Here is a 22,808-nt window from a genome sequence, read left to right as displayed (position 1 = left end):
TTTTCAATCATATCTGGCTCTTCATGACTCCATTTGGGGCTTTCTTGGCAAAGATATTAGAGTAGTTTGTTATTTTCTTCTTCAGCTCATTTTACATATGAGGAAACTGAGACAAATAATGTGAAGTGACTTGCCCATGAGCATACAAAGCTAGTTTGTGTCTTGAATTCAGAGAGATGAGTCTTCCTGGCTCTAAGTCCAGAATTCTGTCTTGGAATCTAGAACTCAATTCATTTCAGTTCAACAAAGAATCACTAAGGGTCTAATATGTACAAGGTATTGTACTAGGTACTGCAAATATAATGAATGAAACAGTCTCAAATACATAAGTTAGATAAATAAGTTACTTTAAGAAGATAAAGTCAGATAAATAAGTTACTTTAAGAAGAAGAAAACATTGAGAGGATCAGGAAAGGTTTCATGAAGGAGGTGATCTCTAAAATATAGTCTCAGGATATAATACTCTGCTCAGAAAGTTCCAGTGGCTCTAGACTCAAATGCAAATTCCTTTATTTGACATTTAAAGCCATTCTAGAACCAGACTATCATTGTAGATTCTTTAAACATCATTCCTGTTGATACAAACTAGGCTCCAATCAAATTCCATATTCTCCATATGTGATATTCCATTTTTTCCCATCTCTGTCTCTGAAAATCCCTAGATTCCTTCAAGGTTTTTAAGCACTATTGCTTCTGTCATGAGGTCTAGATTACTGCCTCTTATTGACTGAGTACATATTCTATAATTATCTGATGATGATGCTTGAACTTAGTTTTCAAAAGAAGACCATGATATCAGGGAGGTTACTCCAAAACATGCACATGTATTGGATTTGAGTGAGGGTGCTAAGTCACCAACCTCACTTTCTCCTCTAGAGCCATCTGGGTCCAGTGGCCAGATATGAATCTGGTCGACTGGAGACGACCCTGTCTGGGAGGTGATCCTGGATGGGGGGTTAAGTTGTCCAAAGTCACACAGCTAGTGAGTGTCTGAGGCTGCATTTGAACTCAGGTTCTCCTGACTTCAGGGCCAGTACTCTACCCACTGAACCATCTAGTTGCCCTCTAATTATCCATATACATATTGTCTCCCTTCCTCCCAAGAGAATGTTTCCCTAGTACCTGGTCATTTAGCAGTTGTCTAACAAGTATTTGTTTTTGTTGAACATCTATGCTGACCCTGGAAGAAAGATAAGAATTCTGAGAAGTAGAGATAAGGAGGGTAGCATTCCAGGCCTGGCAGATGGCAAGTTCGGGAAGCATTTGTGTGGTTAGATTATAAAATACATGGAATAAGACTGGAAAAGTAGATAGAGGCTAGATTGTGGAAGGTCTTAAATTACCTATTTAGGACCTTGAATGTTATTCTAGAAGTGATAGGCAGGCAACTGAAAGTTTTTGAGTAAGCAAATGACATGGTTAAAGTTTTACTTTAGAGACATTTTCACATCTCAGAGGAGGAGATATTTTAGAGCAGAGAAACTGTCATGAAGACCAATTAAGAAATTATCACAATAGGGATGGTATGACAGATTAAAATGCAGTTAATCAGATCTACTAATTGCACAGATGAAAAAAATGAGGTCTCTAGAAGGGAACTACTTTGTCCAAGGTCATGCAGAGGGAAACTACTTTGTCCAAGGTCTTTAGAGTCAGAATCTTAGCATTGGTCCTTTGATTTCAAATGAAGTATTCTTTCCACTGTCTCATGCCACTTCTCTAAATCTGGGAGATGACAAGGGTCTACACCTAAGAAATAATCATGTGGGTAAGGAAAAGCAGACTTAAGTTAGAGAAACAGTGAAAATAAAATGGGCAAACTTTGGCAACTGATTGACTGTGGAGTTATCCACATGAGTGAGAGTGATAAGTCAAGATCTACTTCTAGATTAGAAATCTAGATAACTAGGTAAACATTAGTACTTTTGACAGAAATGGGGAAGTAAGGAGCTGGCATTTGTCTAAGGGGAAAGATGTTCAGCTCTGTTTTAGAAATATTGTATTTGAGATGCTAATTGGACAAGTTGGAGAATTAGTGAAGAGGGATAGGAATTAAAGAATTCTATTGATTTTGACTATGATAAATTATAGATAGTAGGTAGATAGGTAGGATAGAACTGCAACCATGATCAAATTACTTTTCACTGGCCCTGAAAGAGGTAAACTCTATCATTCTATTCCCCTAAGGCTTCAGTTATCATTTATGTAACTTTTTAAACAAAAAATATACCTCTTCCAAAAAAATCTAAGTTCTTTGATGACAGAGACTATCTTTTCTTTTTGTATTCATATCCTTAGCACAAAAACATAATAATTCATATCTCTCTCCATAAATGTGTATATATATAAAACATATATACATATATATACTATAAATATATGTTGTGATATATGTAAACACACATACCTATGCATGTGTATGTACATAGAAATGATCATTGAATCTGTGTTTCATTTTTGTCTTTGAATCTTAATCCCCAGCATGGTAACTAGAATATAGGTGGTGTGTGTAATGAACAATTAAATACTGAATGAATGAATGAATGAATGATTCAATCACCTAGAAAGAATGAGAATATTTTACTCAATTGTATTTTCTGTAACAATTCTTCCATGAAAGTGTCTACCTCAAGCAATAATTATTTATAACTATACTTAGCAAATAAGTATCAAACCAAATTGGCTGGAATTTCCAAATTCTTAGGACAATTCAAACAGAAAATCCAAATAAGCTAACCAATGACAGCGATATTGAGTGTATGAAATTGCAAAGTGCATGAATAGCCTGGAAACTATCCATTTCAGTACCAATGACACATTTCTGATTTTATTCTCTCTGTGTTTAATGTAAAGATTTATGACAGAGGCAAACTCTATGTTCAGGGATTTATCTCCAATAAGGTTTTGTTTCTGAAAGACTGTTTTGTCAATTCCAAATATAGGTTAGAAGATTCAATAAAAAAAGGGAAAATGAGGAGAGAAAAGAAAAGGATAGAACCTTGGGGACATTGAAGTTTAGAGGGTAGGAGATGGATGATGAAATAGTCAAGGAGATTGAGAAGGAGCAATCAGACTGAAGGAAAATAAGAGATGGCAGTGTTGCAGAAATTGAGAGAAGATTATTCTGGAAGAAGAGATGATCAGTGGTATAGAAAACTTCTGGATTTAGAAAACTGAGGATTTAGAAAAGAGCATTAAATTTGGGAAAGGATAGTCCCAGTTAAAAGATCATAGTAACCCTATAGACAGAAGTTTCAATAGAGTGAAGATGACCTGGTTATAAGAAGAACCTTACATATATTAACTGGAAGTAATCCAGTGTTCATTTTACTATTATAGCAAGTTCCCTCCCCCTGTAGTGTCTTATTCCTATCAATAAGGAACCCCTGAGGTGGGGGTTGGGACAAGCTTTTGGATACAAGACTTTATTACAGAATTTGGAGATGGTTAACCCTTCAGCAGTTAGTAAATCAAACTAAAGCATCCTTTGCTGATTTCACTTTTAGACCAGGGCTCACTCATATTCTGTTAGTACTAAGTGTATCCCTAAAGAAGCACCAAACTGGGAAAGAAAAAGTAATATTTGTTTATTTTCCCCTGTTGACAGCTAACATCTAAATAAAGTCATTTTTGAATGTTCTCAGTGTACCTGCTTTTTACTGGTTCATGCTATGTTATGTTTAATGTGCTGGTCTGGGATTCTGATAACCAAGGTTGTTTGACATGTATAAATTAAGAAGGAAAGACTGAGTGAAGGTCTAAGACCCTCTTGTGTTGATTTGGGGCTTCTATTTTAAAGGCCACCAAGAACATTTCTTTTATTTTTGGATTCTTGGCTATTTTCCAAATAGCTGACCTGATAATTTCATCCCCTTTTACACTAGATGATGGGAGGGGATGGTTAGGGATACTCTAAGACTATTACCAAAACAATCTCTCCCCAGAGGGGCTATCATACACAAGTGAGAGCAGACTCATTCTGCTTGACCCTAGAGAACAGAAATGGAAGCAATGGAAAATTATGAGAAGAAAATTTCTGTACAACATGAAGAACTTCTTAATCCTCAGAGATATACACTAGTGAATCCAACCTTTTGAGTGAAGTTCCCACCACTGGAAACATACAAGCAGAAACTGTATGTTTAATCATGAAGGATATTTTAGTATGATTGTCCAGGGACATTTTGAACTAGATTGCTTCTGAAGTTCCTTCCATCTCTGAGATACAAGGATTCTAGGAGTAGAAGATGAGGGATGCAGGGTCAATGGGAAAAAAATTCTTTGTAGAAATTTGTCAGTGAAAGGAAGGCAAGATATAAAAAAAATGGCTTCAGAAAACAACAGGCTCAAGCTTTTAAAAAATTAAGGATGGGGAAATTGCCTATTTATCAGCAGAAGCTGCTAGTAGAAAAGGAAAAATGAGAGACAGAGAGAAAGTGAGAGAGACAAAGAGAGAAAAAGAGAGACAAAAAAGAGAAACAGAGATTAAGCAACTAATGGAACAAATTGCTTGAAGAAACAAAGTCAAATTAGAATAAAAGCAGCAATGTGCTGCAGTCAGCTGAACTAGAGTTGATTGCAAGATTTTCAATATAAGTATTTATATCTTAGAAATTAACTATTGCTACAATCAGAGATTCATTATTTTGATGATTACATAAATTTAACAAAGTGCTAATAAAGCAGATTAAACTTTAAAATGTATCCTGCAAACATATTTTTCCAGGTTAATTGCCTGCACTCAAGTACACAAGGGCATAAGTTGAAGCATGGGTCTTATTTCTCTTGCCTAGAGATTGAAGTCAAGGACAAGAAGATGTAGAGGTAGAAAAGTGAATGAGTTCTTAATGGATAGTCTCAATTGCTTTTTTCCCAGTATGATAGAAGAATCATGGTCTATGTGATTCAGGAAGCAAGTATGGAGCTAAGTCAGATGTTCCATTTAAAACACTTGTTGGCATCATTGGGAATTCATTCAGACTTTTTAACATTTTTTGGGGGGGTGGAATAAACATGACATCATTAATATAGAAAACTCTCTATGTAGATACTCTCCCCTAAGAGAATTTTTGAAATCAGGGTATACTTTATTGTCTTAAAGTTTCCTGGAAACATGGAGAGGTCAAATTATTTGTCCATGGTCATATAGATTATCAAAGGAAGATCTTGATCCCAGAGATCCCCAACTCCAGAGCCATGCATTCCTCTATAAACTATGCTATACTGATATATACATGTGTGTGTGGATAGATAATAAAATTCTACCTGGATAGAGAGAAAAAAATATGAAAAAAACTCCTTGCATCATAACTTGGCATCCAATTAATTACATCTATTGTCTTTGTGATGAAATTCTTTTTGTTGTTTGAAGTATGCATTTGCAGTTTCTAAACCTAGACAAGTCATTACTTCTACCATTTCATCAACAATCATTTTGAAGTGTATGCTCTATATTAGGCAATATTCTAGATATTGAGGACACAAAGACAAATTTCCTACCCTTCAAAAGTATATATTGTATTGGAGGAAGCAACAAATTCATATAGAAATAAAAATAAAACATGGAAAATAAGTAAAAGGTGATGGGAGGTTGGGTGTGAGATATCAGCAATTGGGGGCACTAGAAAAGGTCTCATGGAGGAAGTTGAATTGATTTTTAAAAGAAGTTGGAGATTCTAAGTTACAGAGTAGGAGGGATGCCCCCCCCCAATTCTAGGGAGGGAAGACTATCAGTCAATAAACATATATTAATCACCTTCCAAATAACAGGAACTGTGTTAAGAGTTGGGGGATACAAAAAGAATCAAAAAATAATCCTTGCCCTCAAGAAGCTTACAATCTACTGGGGGAGATAATAAGCAAATTGCTATGTACAAAGAAGTTATATATAAGTTAAATAGGAATTAAGAGAGGGAAGGTACTAGAATTAAGAGGGGCTGGAAATGACTACTATATAGAAGATGGGATTCTAGTTGGAACTTTTAAGGGGCTGAAAAAAAGGGGCATTAATGGAACACCATACAAAGCCATGGGAAATAGAATGTTATGTATGAGAGACAGCAAGTAGACTGGGTTGACAAAGCCTTACTGTGCACAATAGAAAATAAATAATGTGTAATAACCCAGAAAAGGAAGAATGGGATGCGACTATGAAGAGCTTTAAATGCCAGACAAAGGTGTAGCATTTTACCCTAGAGGGGATAGAGAATTAGTGGAATTCTCTGAACTCAGACCAGGCATGGTCAGGTCTGTGCTTTAGAAATATCCCTTTGGCAACTGTGCAGAAAATTTAAATCTCTTCTAACCAATTACATGGACTATACACTTCTTTTTCATTGTTAATAAAACCCAAGCAGTTCTTACTGGTGAAGAAAACAATAGCTTTAGAGTATTTGGAAGAGCTAAATACTAATGGGGAAAGAACCTGTATGGATCATCCAGCAGTTGACAGAGGAATGGATTTGGGTTCAGATGTGACCTCTACTACTGACTCCCTGTATGAGCTTGTGTTAGTCGTTTAAAAATCTCTGGGCTTCAGTTTGTTCCTTTGCAAAATGAGTGGGTTTGACCAAATGGTCTCTGAGGTCCCTTTCGGCTCTGAATCTATTATCTTATGAATTTTATTAAGAATGCTGAAAAGCATTCTACATATAGCTTCCTATAAGAAATGATAATGAACTACTGAACACTTCTACCAACCAGATAAAGATGGAATTACTGCCTGTTTCCATCATGTCTAATATACTTCCCTCGGGAATCTCATTTATAATAGTGTCATTATTATCTAAGGAATCCCACTCTTATCATTTGTACAAAGGTTATATTTTCTTATATATTTTTTTAAGGAGAAGCAGTATAATATGTCTAGGCTATATTAGACATATTTACATACATACTGCATGTCTCTATTTCTTCATTTTTAATCTGGAAATATAATTATTGAACTCAAGTTAATTATTAAACACATGCTTTTTGTTAATCTTCATTTAACCTAAATACACACTACAGATATAAATATATATATATGGATATATGAATAATTGCTCTCTACATATGCATATGCCATAAATATATCTATATATAACATGCATTATTATACTTTTTTATTAGATAAGGTGAGGATCCAGGCACAAGGAAGTAAAATTGATCACAATTTTTTTCTTTTAAGTGTAGTATTCATTCTGCTGGAATTACAAATATTACATTGAGAATCTCTGGAAAAAAATAAACATAACATGGGGAATGAAACATGATTTACCACTAAATAGGAAAACCAAACTTTATGACCAAGAACATTTTTAGGGGAATAGGGGGAATCCCACACATTTCAGAAACAAATGAATACTATCTTCTACAGTCTTAAAATAGTTATACAAAGGCCTTCCTCTGGAATAAATCATTGTTTTTCCTTCCTACCAGTAAAAATTGTTTGGATTTTGTGAACAAGGGAAAAGAATGTTTCTTCTGAGAAGTTTAGGTCAAAGTAATATTTTCCTAAACATGGGAGTAAAAATACAACACCAAGAATTTTAAAGTACTATATAAATCCTAGCTATAATTATTATTATTAATACATTCACAAGATTGAGAACTAGATGGGACCTTAGAGAACATGTAGAACCAGATGCTCATTTTAGAGAGGAAATTGACACCCAGAGGTTAGGGGACTTGCCCAAGGTCACAGAAACATTGAATTGCAGAACTGGGATCTGATCTGAGGTCTTCTGACTCCAAAGACTGCAGGTGCACTTGGCCAAGCCTTGAGTAGCATTTCTTGGCTGAGTCTCGATTTCAAAAACATACAGCCTTTTTAAAAAATCAAGTTTCAAAAGTCTTCTCATTTGAGACTTGGATTCATGATACAGAAGGTGTTTTCTAAACTGTCATAGGAAAGCCACATTCATGTACAATTGAAATAATTTATTTACCACTAGAGCACCACAAAAACAGTCATACAATGTGATAATATACAGAGTAATCGGTCACCAAAATACAAAACAGCTGTTTTTATGTTCCATTAAAAAAACATGCCAACCATACAATTGTATTGCTGCTTAACACACAGAAAATGTTGCCTTAACCCACCCATGGTGCTATGATTTCCCCTGTTCCCCTCCCTCCACCCAATGTTCATATTTGCTAAAGGGGAAATAAATGCCTAAAAGAGCCCCAAATGAAAAGATTCTGGAGATTTAAAATAGAGCATTTAAAATATTATCAGTGCATCCACAAGGAAAGAAAACAAAACAAAACAAAACAAAACTTCACCCTATCTGGAGAGAAAATATCTACAGAAATAAAAGCACACTACATAGAATTAAAAGGAAAATTAAAAGAAAAAAATACTCAAATCTGGCATTGGGCTGCAACCAGCACACATCAAATATAGGTTTATCATCATGGCATCCTATTCCTATGCATTGCTATTTTTCAAACCTTTCAAGCAATTTCTCCATTTTTAAGCCTAAAGACAAAGAAGTTGATAAGAGGAAACAAAAATTAAAAGACTTCCCTTGTGACATCTGTCATTTTCATAATATTGCCTCCCACATTTTATTTCAGTGTTTCTTTATCAATCCATTACCACTGACCAGTGCTTGGGACACTTAGAGATGTAGCTACAGGTGTCTTGTACAAAAGGCCTAGGCACCTATGCTAATGTGAACCAATGCAATCCAAGCCTTTGAAACAAATGACTCTCACTCCAAAGGGCTCCATTTGGAAATAAAGAAGAATTTAGCTTCTCTTGGAGTATACAAAGAACATCTGGAATAACCATTCACTTTGGTAAAATAAATCAAACTAGCTATTTCTATGCTGATCTCTGTTTTATTTGTATTTAAAACATTAAAAAGAAAGAAAGGAAAAGTATATTTCAAATTTATTTTCCCCTGAAAACTCAAAATCTGAATAAAGCCAACAATATTTCCTAGGAGCTGTCTACCCTTCTATGCAAACAATACAAAAAGTGGAATATAAAAAAACTGATTTAATCAAGTTAGAGACACCTATTTACTCAGACATCAACTTCAGTTAGATCCTTAAGCCCCTTAAGAAAAACATTTCACCCTGATCATATCTATTTGTCTAAAGCTCTATGTATAGTCTGCTAAAAGACTGTGGGGGGGGGGTAGGCTTTTTAAAATCTGAACTATTCAGTAATTTGTAGCTGTAACCATGGAGACACAAAGTTCTGTAATTTCAGTCAATGCTGGAAACTGCTCTTACAGGAAGTTGCCTCCAACATATAGAGATTCAGGGACTAGTGTAGGGCATATTGCTAAAAATGTATTGAGGCTAGATTTGAACCCAGATCTTTCTGATTCCAAGGCCAGAAGTCTATCCACCAGGCCATGTTGTCTCAATATCCATGGATATAGAATGAAAAACCAATGAACTTGAATCTATTCCTTTTTTTGTAAAAGAAAAAAAAGACAAGTGGAGTCAGGTAGCTTATGTCATAATGCTGAACAATATACAAAGCACATGTATAGCAAATATCATATAAACACGTATTTGTAGTGCAAGTAAAAAATATAGGGACTCTACTCATACTGGCCAGCTAGAGGGAAACACATTATTCTGGGTGATCCAAACAAACAAAAAAAGAGCCCCAAATTTAAATTCAAACTTATCAGAGTTGACATTACAAAACACAAAAATATGGTGAAAATTTACACATTACACGTAAAGTACTTAATGGTTTTTTTTAATAGTTTACAATATAGATCTACAGATATGTTTCCAATTACGCTGGCTTTACTACCCACCTATTGTAATACTATAGGTATGGTTATAGATACCAAAAAGAAGGAAAAAATCCCATAGCATAGCTATACAGCAACACATTAAGTAAGGTCTAACAACTAGACCAGTATATGTCAAAACATTTCAACATTTCATTGGTTTTACTAAACTGACATTTGAACCACTTATAGTAAAAAAAATATTACAGACTTATCTTTCAGGCTAAAGATTTCCTTTATTAATGAGCTTTTTTCAGTATCTTAATCCTTACAAGAAGCTTCCTTAGGCATCTGGCATATGAAATACGTGTTTGGGTTTTCTTTTTCTTTTTTTTTGTCTCGTCAGACTTTCTTAGTCATGTAATCACTGATTTCAGTCTTCACTCCACTATGTGGCCTTTTTTTAAAAAAAAATTCCCCCCTCCCCCCACTTGTCAAGAGTTCAAGTTCCCTAAGCCTTTCATCCTTAGGTTTCTGGCCAATGATTTGGTCTCCTCTTCATCCACCAGTTTTTGCTTTCTAAGGGCCATGAAATGTTCATTGTATAGTTACACACAAATAAATAATGCACTGTTAACTCTACAGCTAAAAGAAATGGGAAAGGGGCCTATTGCATAGCAATACAAAGAAATCAAGTGAGGCATGGGACAGGACAGGTACATACAATAACTCCACTTAATGGGATTTTCCTGTTTTTTTCCTTTCACATAGTAACACTAAACAAATTTTTCCAGTGTTTATTTTTTCTTTAAAAAAAAGGTTTTGCTTCTTGTCTATCTCACTATCAGAGAAGGTGAAATGTAGGATAAGGCCTTCAACTTTTTTTTTTTTGCTTCGGATGCCAGTTTTAAAAAACAAAGAACCAAACTTCCAAAGTATTCATACTAGTACCGCTTTTTCTTTTCTTTTCTTTTCTTTTTTTTTTTTTAACACTGATGAACTGAGGCTCTCTCTCTCTCTTTTTTTTCTTGGTTTGCATATCGTTATCTCAATCATTGTCATCATTATTGTGATCATCATTATCTCTTTCCAGGATTTTTAGCTGCATTTGCAAGATTTGACAATCATGTTGGAAAGTTGTTCAATCTTGGGTGTTTTGCCTACGTAGTAGAGGATGGTGAGAGGCTCTAAATCCTGGGATACACAACAAGGAGATGCCGATGCTTCTGGGTTTATGGTGTTATATAAGCTGAGGACCTGCAAGGAGAACAAGTGGTTGTGAGAAAATGGAATGGGTAGAGAAAAGAATGAAGGGAATTAGTAGATGGCATAGAAAACTAAACAAATTGTTTTATTAATAATCCAAAGAATTGATTAAAGAATCTCATTGATCTTGACTGAGAATTCCAAATTTTGCACTTTGCTTTCCTTTTTCCATTCCAACTATAGTCATATTAGGCTGCATCTGTAAACGGTGAAGTGACCACTTTTCATTCAACACTTTTGGTGGCCCTCTCAGCAATGCATTTCCATAATACTGGTCAGGATGAGCAGAACACTCAAATCAATGATTTTCTAAGCTCTCCTCAAGAAGTTTCCCTTCATTGAACTTGATTTTCTTACCATGATGACACTTTTTCGTTTTTTTTAATTTTTTATTTATTTAAGGCAATGGGATCAGGTGGCTTGCCCAAGGTCACACAGCTAGGTAATTATTAAGTGTCTGGGATCACATTTGAACTCAGGTCCTCCTGACTCGAGGGCTGATGCTCTAACCACTGTGCCAAATCACTCTTTTTCTATAAAGTTCCTCAGCACTTAAAAATAATGAAAATGCAAAAGCTTTTATTAGGTCTCAATCTTCTTTAAAATTGCAATATTTTTCTTCCATATTCATACATTATGTATTCCCACCTAAATTATGAATTTCTGTAGGACAATGGCTACATCTAGCTTTTATTGTCTTCTCTTTCTAGCATAGGATGCTCTCTGTACATACCATAAACAGTCATGTCTATGAATAAATAATATTATCCTCTTTGTCACAGTTTTAATATGATAAGAGTTTAAAGTCACTTTAGGATACAGAGCAAGCCTATTTACTTCAAGGTGGGAACACTGCTAGGACAAGGCAGTGTGATGTTATGGTTGAAAATTGGAATCAGCATCCTAGGCCCTGAGTTCCAAAGTCAACACTGTTATTATCTGGTCTATTAGACTAGTCTTTGAAAATCTCTGGACCTCACAAAAAATTAAAGGGATGAAACGGATGATCTCCAAACTCTAAATTCCCTGAAGACTTCTTATCAAATGATTCATGTGATCTGATTCCTAGTTTCAATATACTCAAGTTCCATAGAGAAATTTCCTTTCCATTTACCATTTTTTTCAGAAATGAAATGATATCATGACTATGCATCAAGGGAAAAAGAGGAAGGTTCCTTACTGCTTAGGTTTTCTTTGCTTTTCTCTTTATTACTTTAAAATCATATCAATTTAGATTTCCATGTTGTGAGGAGGGAAAGGAATAAAGTAAAGGGAGAGGAGACTATATAAATAACCATGAAACAATGAAGGTTCAATTTCTCTATATTTTAATACTATATTTTTAATGCTCCATTATATTCACCCACATATTGTAATGATGTATTTTCAAGGATACTATTAATGAATTAAGTTAAACACTCACTGGCCTTTTCTTCAAAAATTCTATGTATCTTAACCAGCCTGAGAAGTTCTGTTCAGCCCAGGTACACTAGCTACTTTATTAAACTTTCCCTAGCTTCTTGGGGAACTGTCCAAACTGCACATTTGTGACTGTGACAGTTTATTCTTTCTCTCTCCTTAAAAAACGAGCGCTGCTCCTGATTTCTCATACTATGTATATGTATCAAGGAGATGAACAATGTCTCTCTGGCATTTTGGATTTGCCTAAACTGTTGTTACTGCTGCTCTGATGAAGTAACACATCAGCCCTAAGAGAACCAAGACAAGGGGAGGGAAGGTATGGGAGTCTCTCTTGAGGCTGAAGACTTAATTACCTTGGAGTGTCAAATCTATTTGAAATAACAATAATGATAATAAGAGCACAAACAATAAGTGCCTGAGCAGGATTTGAACTCAAGTCTTCTTGATTCCAGCTCAAGTACTATATCCTTTACATCACCTCAAATGTCAATCCAGGATTTCAGAATACAGATGAAGGAATGCTAGTCACACTTGTTTGTCTGATGTCCGATGGATACAGGTATTTTAAAATCATTTCTGATACCAGCAAGAACTGATGTAGTGTGCTCTTAGACATTACTAAGAGACATCATTCTAAACACAGGGAAACCCTATAGACTCCTATTTCACTTCTGGATAAATTATGTGTGTTTTCTGGCAGCAAATTCACCTTCCTATTCAGGACTGTAGGATAATAACATCTCTAAAGTAGGAAGAACTACAAAAGTAATAAGGGGCAAAAGATAACAGTATTTGAATAGCATTTAAAGTATGCAAAGTACATAATATGCATGAGTCCTTTTGAACTTCATAACAATCTTGTAAGTCGGGTGATCCTCATTTCACAGACAAAGTTAAGATTCAGAGGTTACATGGATTCAAGTCACTTGACTAGTGACAGAAGCTAGCTCTGAACTTAGGTGTATTCTTGTCATCTCCAAGACTAATACTGATCACTATGATGCCATACTGCATTGTTTAATCTAGCTATCCCAGAATTTGGCAGGCACTTGACAGGATGAATGATATAAAGAAGAAGAAAGAAAATAAGAATGGAGCTGCAAGTATGAGATGTGGCACTAGACCAATCTAACAATTCAATCTTGAATAAATCAACTAAACTCAATGAACTTCAGTTTTCTCTTCTGTAAAATGAATTAAAAAACCAAAACTGGATTAAATCAGCCTTGCCAATTTACAATTTCTTTGGTTCTAAGGATCAGATGGGATAACATAGGCTCATTGCTTTGCAAACTTTAAAGAGCTATATAAATTCTAGTTATTATTATTGTTATTATTATTGCCAGGCACAGGAAAGTATAATGAAGAATCAAGAAGTTTTCATATATATGTATATATATATATGTATATATACATATATATATATATATATATATATATATATATATATATATTCCCAGCCCTCCCCTCCTCTACTATCTGTCCTGATAGTGGCTAGAATGCTATACATCTAGTTAGAAAGACTTGAATTATATAATCTATGATGTTTACAAACTGAATGGCTAAATAAGTTATTTAATTTCTCTGAGCCTCAATTGCTTCATTTATAAAATGGAGATAGTAATAATTATGGCATCTACTTCACTTGTTTACTTTGAGGCTTAAACAGGATAATCTATTCCCAAAATCTTGGTTCAATTTTGAGCTATTAAAGTTTAAAACTATTTTAAATATAACTATTAATAGATTCAAATATAATAATCTCAAAAGTATTAGTTCAGTTTTAAGCTATTAAAGCTTAAAACTATTTAAAATATAACTAATAGTCTCAAATATAAAGTCAGTTCATAAGCTATTAAAGCTTCAAAACACTTAGGGACTATGATTATTATTGTTATTAAGCTTTAATAGTTTAAAAGTTTCAAGCTTGATAGCTTAAAAGTAAAGACTTTTGGAACATCCTGCATAAAGTTCTTTGCAAACTTTAAATCATAAACAAATGTAATTTGTTATTATCTTGACTCAAGTAACAAGAAAACTGATAAATCCCCACTTCAATTTGGTCTATGCAGAAATTTAGAAATGAAAACTTTTAGCAAATTATCATAAGGACAAGTTACCACTCAGTTTCCAAGTAACAATTCTGTTTTCTCTTATTGTTTTTTTGTCTGTTAACACCATATCATTCAATCACTCATTCATTCAGAAACTATTGTACCTATTACATAGAAATTATTAGAGAATTCTAAGAGTCCTCACCCTCAGTGAGCCTGGGAAACTATTTGGGAAGACAAGCCTTATGCACCTTTCCAAATGCAGAATATGATCAGGTGAACTCATAATGATTTCTAATTTACCAAAGTTTCACATCTTTTCTTCCCCATGTAGCAGACTCCTCCAGCATCCATCCATGAATAGTAAATGTACTTAGTGCCACACTGATCAGAAATCATTTGGAAATGCCATCAGCATGTGCGTCTAAACAATATTACAATGATGTCAAATTCAAATAGAAATGGGGGTCACTAAACCACATATAAGGATCCTTAAAAGATATATATTATCTTAGAAAATCACATATTAACATTAACTATGTTCTATTATGTTATTTATTTTGCTAAATATTTCCCAATCACAATTTAATCAAGTTGGGCACACTTGGTAATATTCAACCTTGGCAGGTCAAGTGTTTGCCACCTCTGCTGTAGCTTTGCAATAGCTTTACAATCAAGTGTTCAAGTCAATGAAGTACTTACTCTACTGTGCTGAGTATCTGAACTCCATAGATATGGGCAGGCACCAGCACAGAAATTAGCATTGTACCCCTTGGGTTCATGAATCCATTTCCATCCAAGGTCCCTCTTGAAATCAATATAAAGTGGACGCAGGCAACAGTTATCCTGTACATTCCTGTTGAGAGAAAAAGAGTAGATAGAGGTATTAGAATGAAAAAAAAAAAGAATCCAGGCTTCTAGGATTTTGCTTCAATCTAGAATGATCACAGTAGGTCAGTACAGTGATTTGCTATGTTCTATGTCTTGAGCCCTAAGCCTGATCGCTCTAAACCCTTATCAAGATGATCAAACTCCTATCCTCAGTTTCTTTGTGAGACAATAGCAGAGAGTAGACAGGGAAAGACCAAATTCACTGCAATTCTGCACAAAGGCAGACATTATACTAGTCCCAGGGTATATAAATACAAATAGATAGCTTGGACCCTAAGGAAGCTTATATTCTACTACATTTTATAAATCTTTTTTTTTTTTTGGTTTTTGCAAGACAAGGGGATTAAATGACTTGCCCAAGGTCACACAGCTAATAATTATGAAGTGTCTGAGGCTGGATTTGAACTCAGGTCCTCCTCACTTCAGGGTCAGTGCTTTATCCACTGCACTACCCAGCTGCCCCTAGATTCTATAATATATATATAATATATAATTATATAATATAATATAATATAATAATATAATATAATATAATATAATATAATATAATATAATATAATATAATATAATATAAAGGATTTTAGAAGCCTTAGTATCTAACTTCAAAGATCCAAAAGGTCAGAGATTCTTGAATACTTTGCGTCAGAGACCTCACCTTGTAAGTCTAATAAAGTCTACAGAACCCTTTCTCAAAATTATGCTTTTAAATACATGTAATTACAAAGAACACTAATTTACTGAAATACAGTTCTTAAAATAGGTTTTTAAACTTAAAGTTATAGAACCTAGATTAAGAAACCCTGATCTAGTACAATCTTCTTGTCTTAGAGAAGAGCAAACTGAGACTGGTAGATGAAAGGATTTGTCTATATATTATGCAATAAACAGGAATAGGATGAAGGGCAAATGTTGTTCTCGTGACACATACTGGGGGCAAAGAATATTAGAATAGTTGTGTGCCACAAAGATGATCTATGTCTCAGCTGGGATAGGTGGCATCTTTAGTAATCAGAGCATCAAATGAATTGAAATGGTTCTAGAGACCAAGGATCACAGTATTTATTCTAATGGGCAGGAATGAGAGCTGGTTGTGAACAAATTCTAGGAAGTGAACCTAAAAAAGATATTCCTCTTTTATATAGGTTACAATAAATTCAGGACTCATCCCTATTTCTCTTGTGTTGTTGACTAGGATGACAGTCACTTTGTCACTTCCTAGATTGATTTTGAAGGGCAACATTAGTTTTCACTTGCCCCATCCCCTTTCTGTGTTCTCTGCTCTGGCATTATGAGGTAGCTTAGAAGGACTCAGTCTTGCTAAGCCCAACTACATATATGTGGTCTTAGGTAAGTTACTTCTCTGGATCCTATGTTCCTCATTTGCAAAATAAGAGAATTGAATTAGATGATTCTGTTTCTAAAGTCCCCTTTTACCTCTCATTCTGTTACTAGAGACATCTAGAGCTACTATTTTTTTTTTAAAAAAAGCATTAATATGTAAGGCACTGTGCTAAGTGCTTTACAATATCTAATTTTATGCTTAGAGCAAGTCTGGGTGATATGTATCATTACTGTCATCTCCATTTTGCAGATGAAGAAACTGAGACATAGAGAGGTTAAGTGGCTTGCTCAGGATCACACAAATAATAGGGGTCTGAAACTGACTTTGAATTTGGTCTTCCTGACTCCAAGACCAGTGATCTATCCACTTTGCCACCTAGCTGCCTGCATAGTGGTAATAGGAATAAAGCCAGGGATAAGTCTATGAGAGGATTTAAGAGCAGAATTCCACATCAGAAAGCATTGCTAGCAATCTCTTTAGGCAAAAGAGAAAGGAGAATATGATATTGATTTAGAGTTATTAAGAAGAAAGACTTGATTCCTTTCTTCTTTGGACTAAAGAGTAGCCCAGAAGTAAGCCAGTAATAACATTCAGCTCATCAGAGAGAAAAAGTCATTCAGAAGGCAAAAGAAGAAAATATTTTGTTTGATTTCTTGTTTTGCTGTGTTTACCTAAAACAATAGGCAGCATCTAGAGCACGCTTCTTCCGCCGGCTGGACTGTTGCGACTCAAGTCTGTAGGAGGGTAACAACATTAGCAGGAGATGTGGGGTCTTCCCACTGTTTTTTTTCCTAGTGGACTTTATAGTTTTCAGTTCACTGAAGGAGCCATCAATACCTTAAAAAAATGCATTTGGGTAATAAATATTTAGCTTTTATCTTCATCAATTATAATCAACCATCTTTATCTCTTTGATCATTGTCACAGACAGTAAGGGAGGATGATAAAATTGGTAGCAAGGTACTATGCTTGTCACCCACTGAGATGGATGTCACGCAACAGACCTTGTCATGGACATAGTCATCAACTAATTTTCTAAATAAGTCTTTGGGGTAGTTTTTTTTGTTTCTCCTAAATTAGTCTCTCCTCAAATGGAATTTCAATGGCATGAGCAGTGAAGATTGAAGGTAGAACTAATCTTAGAGTGAATCCTTATCCCATAGACCAAGAGTAATCTCCCTAGCTCAGTCAGTCTTTCCCTGGCCAAAAATATGACAGTCTATCATGCCCGGATACCCATGCCTATGACATTCCTCCCCAGGCTACCAAACCAGGAGCACTCTCCAACAGAACACAAAGTAAGTCTTACACTGAGCAAGCAGAGCATAAGTAAAACAGAAGTCACCCTCAACTAGTGCTATTTTGGGAGATGGTGAAAAGGCTTTTTCATCAACTTTATGGCATCCTCAGCACTTTTCCTGATTCCCTCTAAGGCTCAGAAACCTGAGCTCCCAGAAGTACAACCAAGAGATGGCTGGTATAATCTCAATATATGTGATTAAATATGATACTGACAAAAAGCTCAAGGCCTTCAGTAAAGGAAGGGATTTTTTCATTAGTAAGGATCACAAGGACATACTGTGATCTTTCAAAAAGGACATGGGAGCTTGGTTGGGGTGGTACATAAAGGGATAATAATCCTTGGAGAAAGCATGACACATGATCTTGGTCCTGAATTGCTGCAGTGATCATTTAGAACATGTTTGGAAGTTGAGGGCAGTTCTAGTATTCAAGGCACAATTATTTTTGTTTTGGTTTTTTGGGGGGGTTAGGTTTTTGTAAGGCAATGGGGTTAAGTGGCTTGCCCAAGGCCACACAACTAGGTAATTATTAAGTGTCTGAGACCGGATTTGAACCCAGGTACTCCTGACTCCAGGGCCAGTGCTTTATCCACTGTGCCACCTAGCCACCCCCCAAGGCACAATTATTGATGAGTTGTTGACTTCTCTATGACTTTGGGGTAATTTATTGATAATGTCCCTATCAGGACAAAGAGAGGAAGGGAAATTAACACAAGTCATCTTTATAATTTATTGCAAACTCCTGTATGAAAGGAGTTTGAGGCCTAAGTATGTCCATGGCCCAATCTTTGCTGTCAGCCTCACAAAAGACAAGAGGATAGTCAGAATGCCTTGATATTCAATTTGGAATTCAAACCTGTGCCACTGACCTAGAGCTGATAGTTAATATATACTTTGGGATGATCTGTGAATCTCCTTTCTGATTGTACAGGTAAGAGAGAGCTGGTTGTACCACTGTCTGAAAGGATTTTTCTTGTTGAACTCAAAGAAAAAATGATAAATAAGACTGCTTGATATTTTTATATGCCACATTTCAGCCAGGTGGTCACTAAGTACTGACTGGTTTCTATATGGTATGGAGTTTGGGAACTAGGTGTTTTCTGGTAGTGCCTCCCTTTCTTCCTAAACCTCCATGCCCACAGCCAGTCCCATCTGTGTCCAAGAAAGTAATGGTTGCTCCTACCCCTCTTTGACAATGCATTTTCCCCTCTGTAGTATGATTTCTCCCACACAAAATTCTAACCACCATCCCTACCTCAGAAGACAAAAAGCTTGAGCAAGTTACCTGCAAATCTTGCTTCTAATTCTTCACTTTTATTCGGGATGATGTAATTATTGGATGGTACAAAAGTGCAGCATGGGCAGTGTAAACTTATCTTAAATCCCAGGTTTCTGTCTGGAAAACATGAAGTCAGGGAAGTCATTCTTTCCCCCCCTTAATAATTCAGTCACCAAACATCAACCAAGGAAAGCAAAGGGCTGGTGGGTAACCTTTATGGTGCAGCCATTCATGCACAGCTTCGGTGACATCAAACGAGAGCCATTCTCCTTCTGCTCTTGTCTTAACAACCTTGCTATCAATGTAGCGCTGGGTTGGGGATGCTAAGTCTTTGGATTTGAGAATCTGGAAGAAAAGAAAAAATAGGACAGAAAATAAAGAATTGGTATATATATTAACCAAAACCTAACCAAAAATATTGATTTCTCTCATGGGAGCAGGATTTCAGTTCACCATCTAAATTCCCAGGAATCATAGAACTGAACAACAAAATGTTATAGAGGTACAACTGGAAGGTGCCTCAAATGTCATCCAGGCCATCCCTCCCCATCCCCATTTTATAAATGAAGCCCAGAGAAGTTAAGTAACTTCCCAAATATTACTTTGGCAGTCATCTAGAATAATCCAAACTTGAAATGTATCCTGAGTTACACCCAACAAAGGGTCTTCCAGTCTCTCCCTAAAGTCATTGAATGAGGGAGAACCCACCAATGCTCCAAGAAGTTATCTCACTTTATAATTCTAATTGATAGGAAGTTTGTCCTGTAATCGAGTCTGTATTCCCCTCTTTCTATTGTTCTTGGTTCCACCCTCTGGATCCAAACAGAACAAGTCTGATCCTATTTCTGCATGGGATCTCAAATTCTTTTCTCCAAGTTGAACATAACTAGCTCCTTCAACTGTTCTCCTATGATGCAAACAAGGTCAAAGGTAATCTCCAGGTTATCAATGTCCTTTTAGGTACTTGGGATTATCCACATATTGTTACCTATCTCTATAATATGGTCATATAAAAAGAACCCATAAAGCTAGGTTGTATGCTATGGGGGGAAAAGGAGCAATGAATTCAGCTGCTTGTTATTATAAAAAGTGATGTGAATCATCCAGCCAAATGTGTAATAGAAAGTGACATTAATTATTTTATTTCTGCTGACACATGCTTTACAAGACTTCAATCATAAAGTCAGTGCTATTAAGTTAATAGTTTTGTTGTTCCATAGATTTTGGTGCCATATTTATTTAATTGGGGTGGGGGCAGAGGGTAGGGCCCAACCAACACAATGGGTCCTCTCTCCCTCTGCTTCCCACAATCTTTTTCTCTCTGAGTCTTTCTCATTTCTTCCTCATTCCCTTTTGTTCTCTTTCTGTCTCTGAAATCCCCTGTTATAAATTTCCTGATAAAGGACACAGAGTTGTAACCCTAGCTTTTAATCCCACCGATCCCAAATTCCTTGGAATACCATGCCATTCTAGGTAAGGATAACATTGGACCTCTGACTCCTAATGGGACTTAGTAGAATTTATTAAGATTTATAAAGATACCTCCTAACCCACAGGGCAGAAGAAATCAGGAGCAGGGTGTAGATGAGAGCTCCCAGGCAAGTCTAACTTAGTTACGCAAGACATCTTTAAGAGGTATTCATTTCAAACAAGAGGAAAATATGTCCTCAGGTTTTTGAAAGAGGATCTGCCTTTTTAAATGGCTTTCTGATTTTCTGCCTGTGGGTAATAAACAGCACATGTGAATGGGTTGACCTAAAGCTTCCTGATGTTGGCTACTGACCCTCCCAAGTTCCTTTCTTCCAGAGTTTCACATCATCTCTAGCACCAGGGTGGTACTACAGGATTTTGCCCTTCTTAATAGGTGGCAAGAGCCAATATGGGAGAGTGGAAAGAGCCATGGCCTAACTAGTCATTGAGAATGTTAACTACATGGTCTAGTAAGTCACTTCAGGACAATGTGGAGAGGAAATCAGGACATTATGTTCCATTTCTACTTACTACCTAACCATGTACATAATCGGATTTCATGAGCTCCCTGATCTTCAGAAATATGTGTAAAACAAAAGAGTGGGTTGGGGGAGATGATGTCTAAAATCTCTTTAAGCTGCAATATATTCCCATTTAGGACCCATTTCATGTAAATAGGATTTGATTTCTCTAGAGGATAAGCTTCTCAAAAATTAAAGATCACATTTCTCCTTTCTTTTGTATCCCATTCCCTAACTCAATCTCTATCCTTATGCACAGGCAATAGCAGAGGAAATATGAAAAGCACTACTTAAAAACTAGAAAAATAAACAGTTCCTTGACAACACATATCTGGACTATTGAGACACCCAGGGTCCATCAGCCAGCTACAAATAAATGTAACTTGCCAGACTGATATGTAGCATCATTATAAACAATGAAGAAAAGATTTTCAGGAATTTCTATTCCTGAACTTCTAAAAACTCATGCTAAACCATCCTTGACCTAATCTCTCCTCATCAATGATATCCAGAAACCCAGTTCATGGCTCTGAATTTATTAAATCTGGTGTCACTTCTGTGTTAATTCATGATACTTTGGTACTTTTCTTTGAATGTCTTTCTTAATTTTTTTAACAGCCTGTCTGTGATTTCAATGAAATAGGGAACTTCCATGTAGTGAAGATCAACATCTGTTCTTCAATGTCTAGGCTTAGGATTACTTTTTCTAAAGAGGTTAGGTGACGTGCCTAGGATCACACAATCAGATGCAGATTTTAAACCCAGGTTTTCCTGACTCAGTGAAGTTCTGCTTCTTAGCTTGAATATATTCTTAAAGTTATTTTAATCTGATAAATTGTTTACTGGGATAGATGGGAGACTGTGCAGGAAACCAGCAAGAATCAATCAGTGTGCCACCTAGCTGACGCATTAGAGTCCTTTCTAAGCCACATGTGTATCATACAGGTGAAGTCATGTAATTTATTAAAGACCACCAATTTCAGAGCTGTTTCCTTACATCACAAAAAGGGGAGGTAATCTTGAAAGGTTTTCTACCCCATGCCCCTCTGTCTAGGACAGATCAGTGCTTACATGCATTCCAGAAATATTCCTCCCACCCAATTCTAAATTGGAAAAGCTGATTACCCTGCCTTTGTAGGTAGTTCACTACATGTTTTAACCCTTATGTCCAGGAAGTTCTTTCTAAATCTCCCTCCTCCCTGAAGTTTAGGCTCTTTCCCTCTTATCTGATCCTCAGAGAAAACAGGAAACAGTTGTTCATCATCTCTCACAGAATGTTCCTTCATATTCTTGAAGGCTGTTACTAAGTCCTCCCTTAGCCTGCTTTCTCTAGGCTAAATAAACTGAGTTTCCTAAGCCAATTTCCTAAATCTTTGATCTTTGCCTTACAGAATGAAAGATACTTTATTTTAAAAAAGGGAGAAAAAAGCAGTCTTCCTACTACTTTGTGATTCCCTTTGACTAAGAGTTGGCCTGGAACCCACCCCATCTGAGGCCCAAACCTCAGAAATCTTAACTCCAAAGGCATAGTCTTCCTTAAACTCTCTTTATCTCCCTTGCCAAATTAGATCATTTT

General features: G+C 35.8%; 1 protein-coding gene across 1 annotated transcript in view; it reads right to left on the bottom strand.

Moving 5' to 3' along the window:
- Positions 1-7,905: 7,905 nt before the first annotated feature.
- LOC141513148 (transforming growth factor beta-2 proprotein) overlaps positions 7,906-22,808 on the bottom strand; it is an 89,743-nt gene continuing 74,840 nt past the window's right edge. The window contains exons 3-7 of the mRNA XM_074222688.1: positions 19,454-19,586; positions 19,248-19,358; positions 17,333-17,498; positions 15,131-15,284; positions 7,906-10,943 (exon numbers count right to left, since the gene is read on the bottom strand). Of these exons, the coding sequence (XP_074078789.1) occupies positions 10,785-10,943; positions 15,131-15,284; positions 17,333-17,498; positions 19,248-19,358; positions 19,454-19,586 (723 nt within the window). The 3' untranslated portion in view covers positions 7,906-10,784. The remainder of the gene's footprint in view (positions 10,944-15,130; positions 15,285-17,332; positions 17,499-19,247; positions 19,359-19,453; positions 19,587-22,808) is intronic.

This window comes from Macrotis lagotis, chromosome 2, assembly GCF_037893015.1.
Source record: "Macrotis lagotis isolate mMagLag1 chromosome 2, bilby.v1.9.chrom.fasta, whole genome shotgun sequence".
Lineage (NCBI taxonomy): Eukaryota > Metazoa > Chordata > Mammalia > Peramelemorphia > Peramelidae > Macrotis > Macrotis lagotis.
The sequence above is the reverse complement of the archived record's forward strand: the minus strand, read 5'-3'. Positions and strand labels throughout refer to the sequence as shown.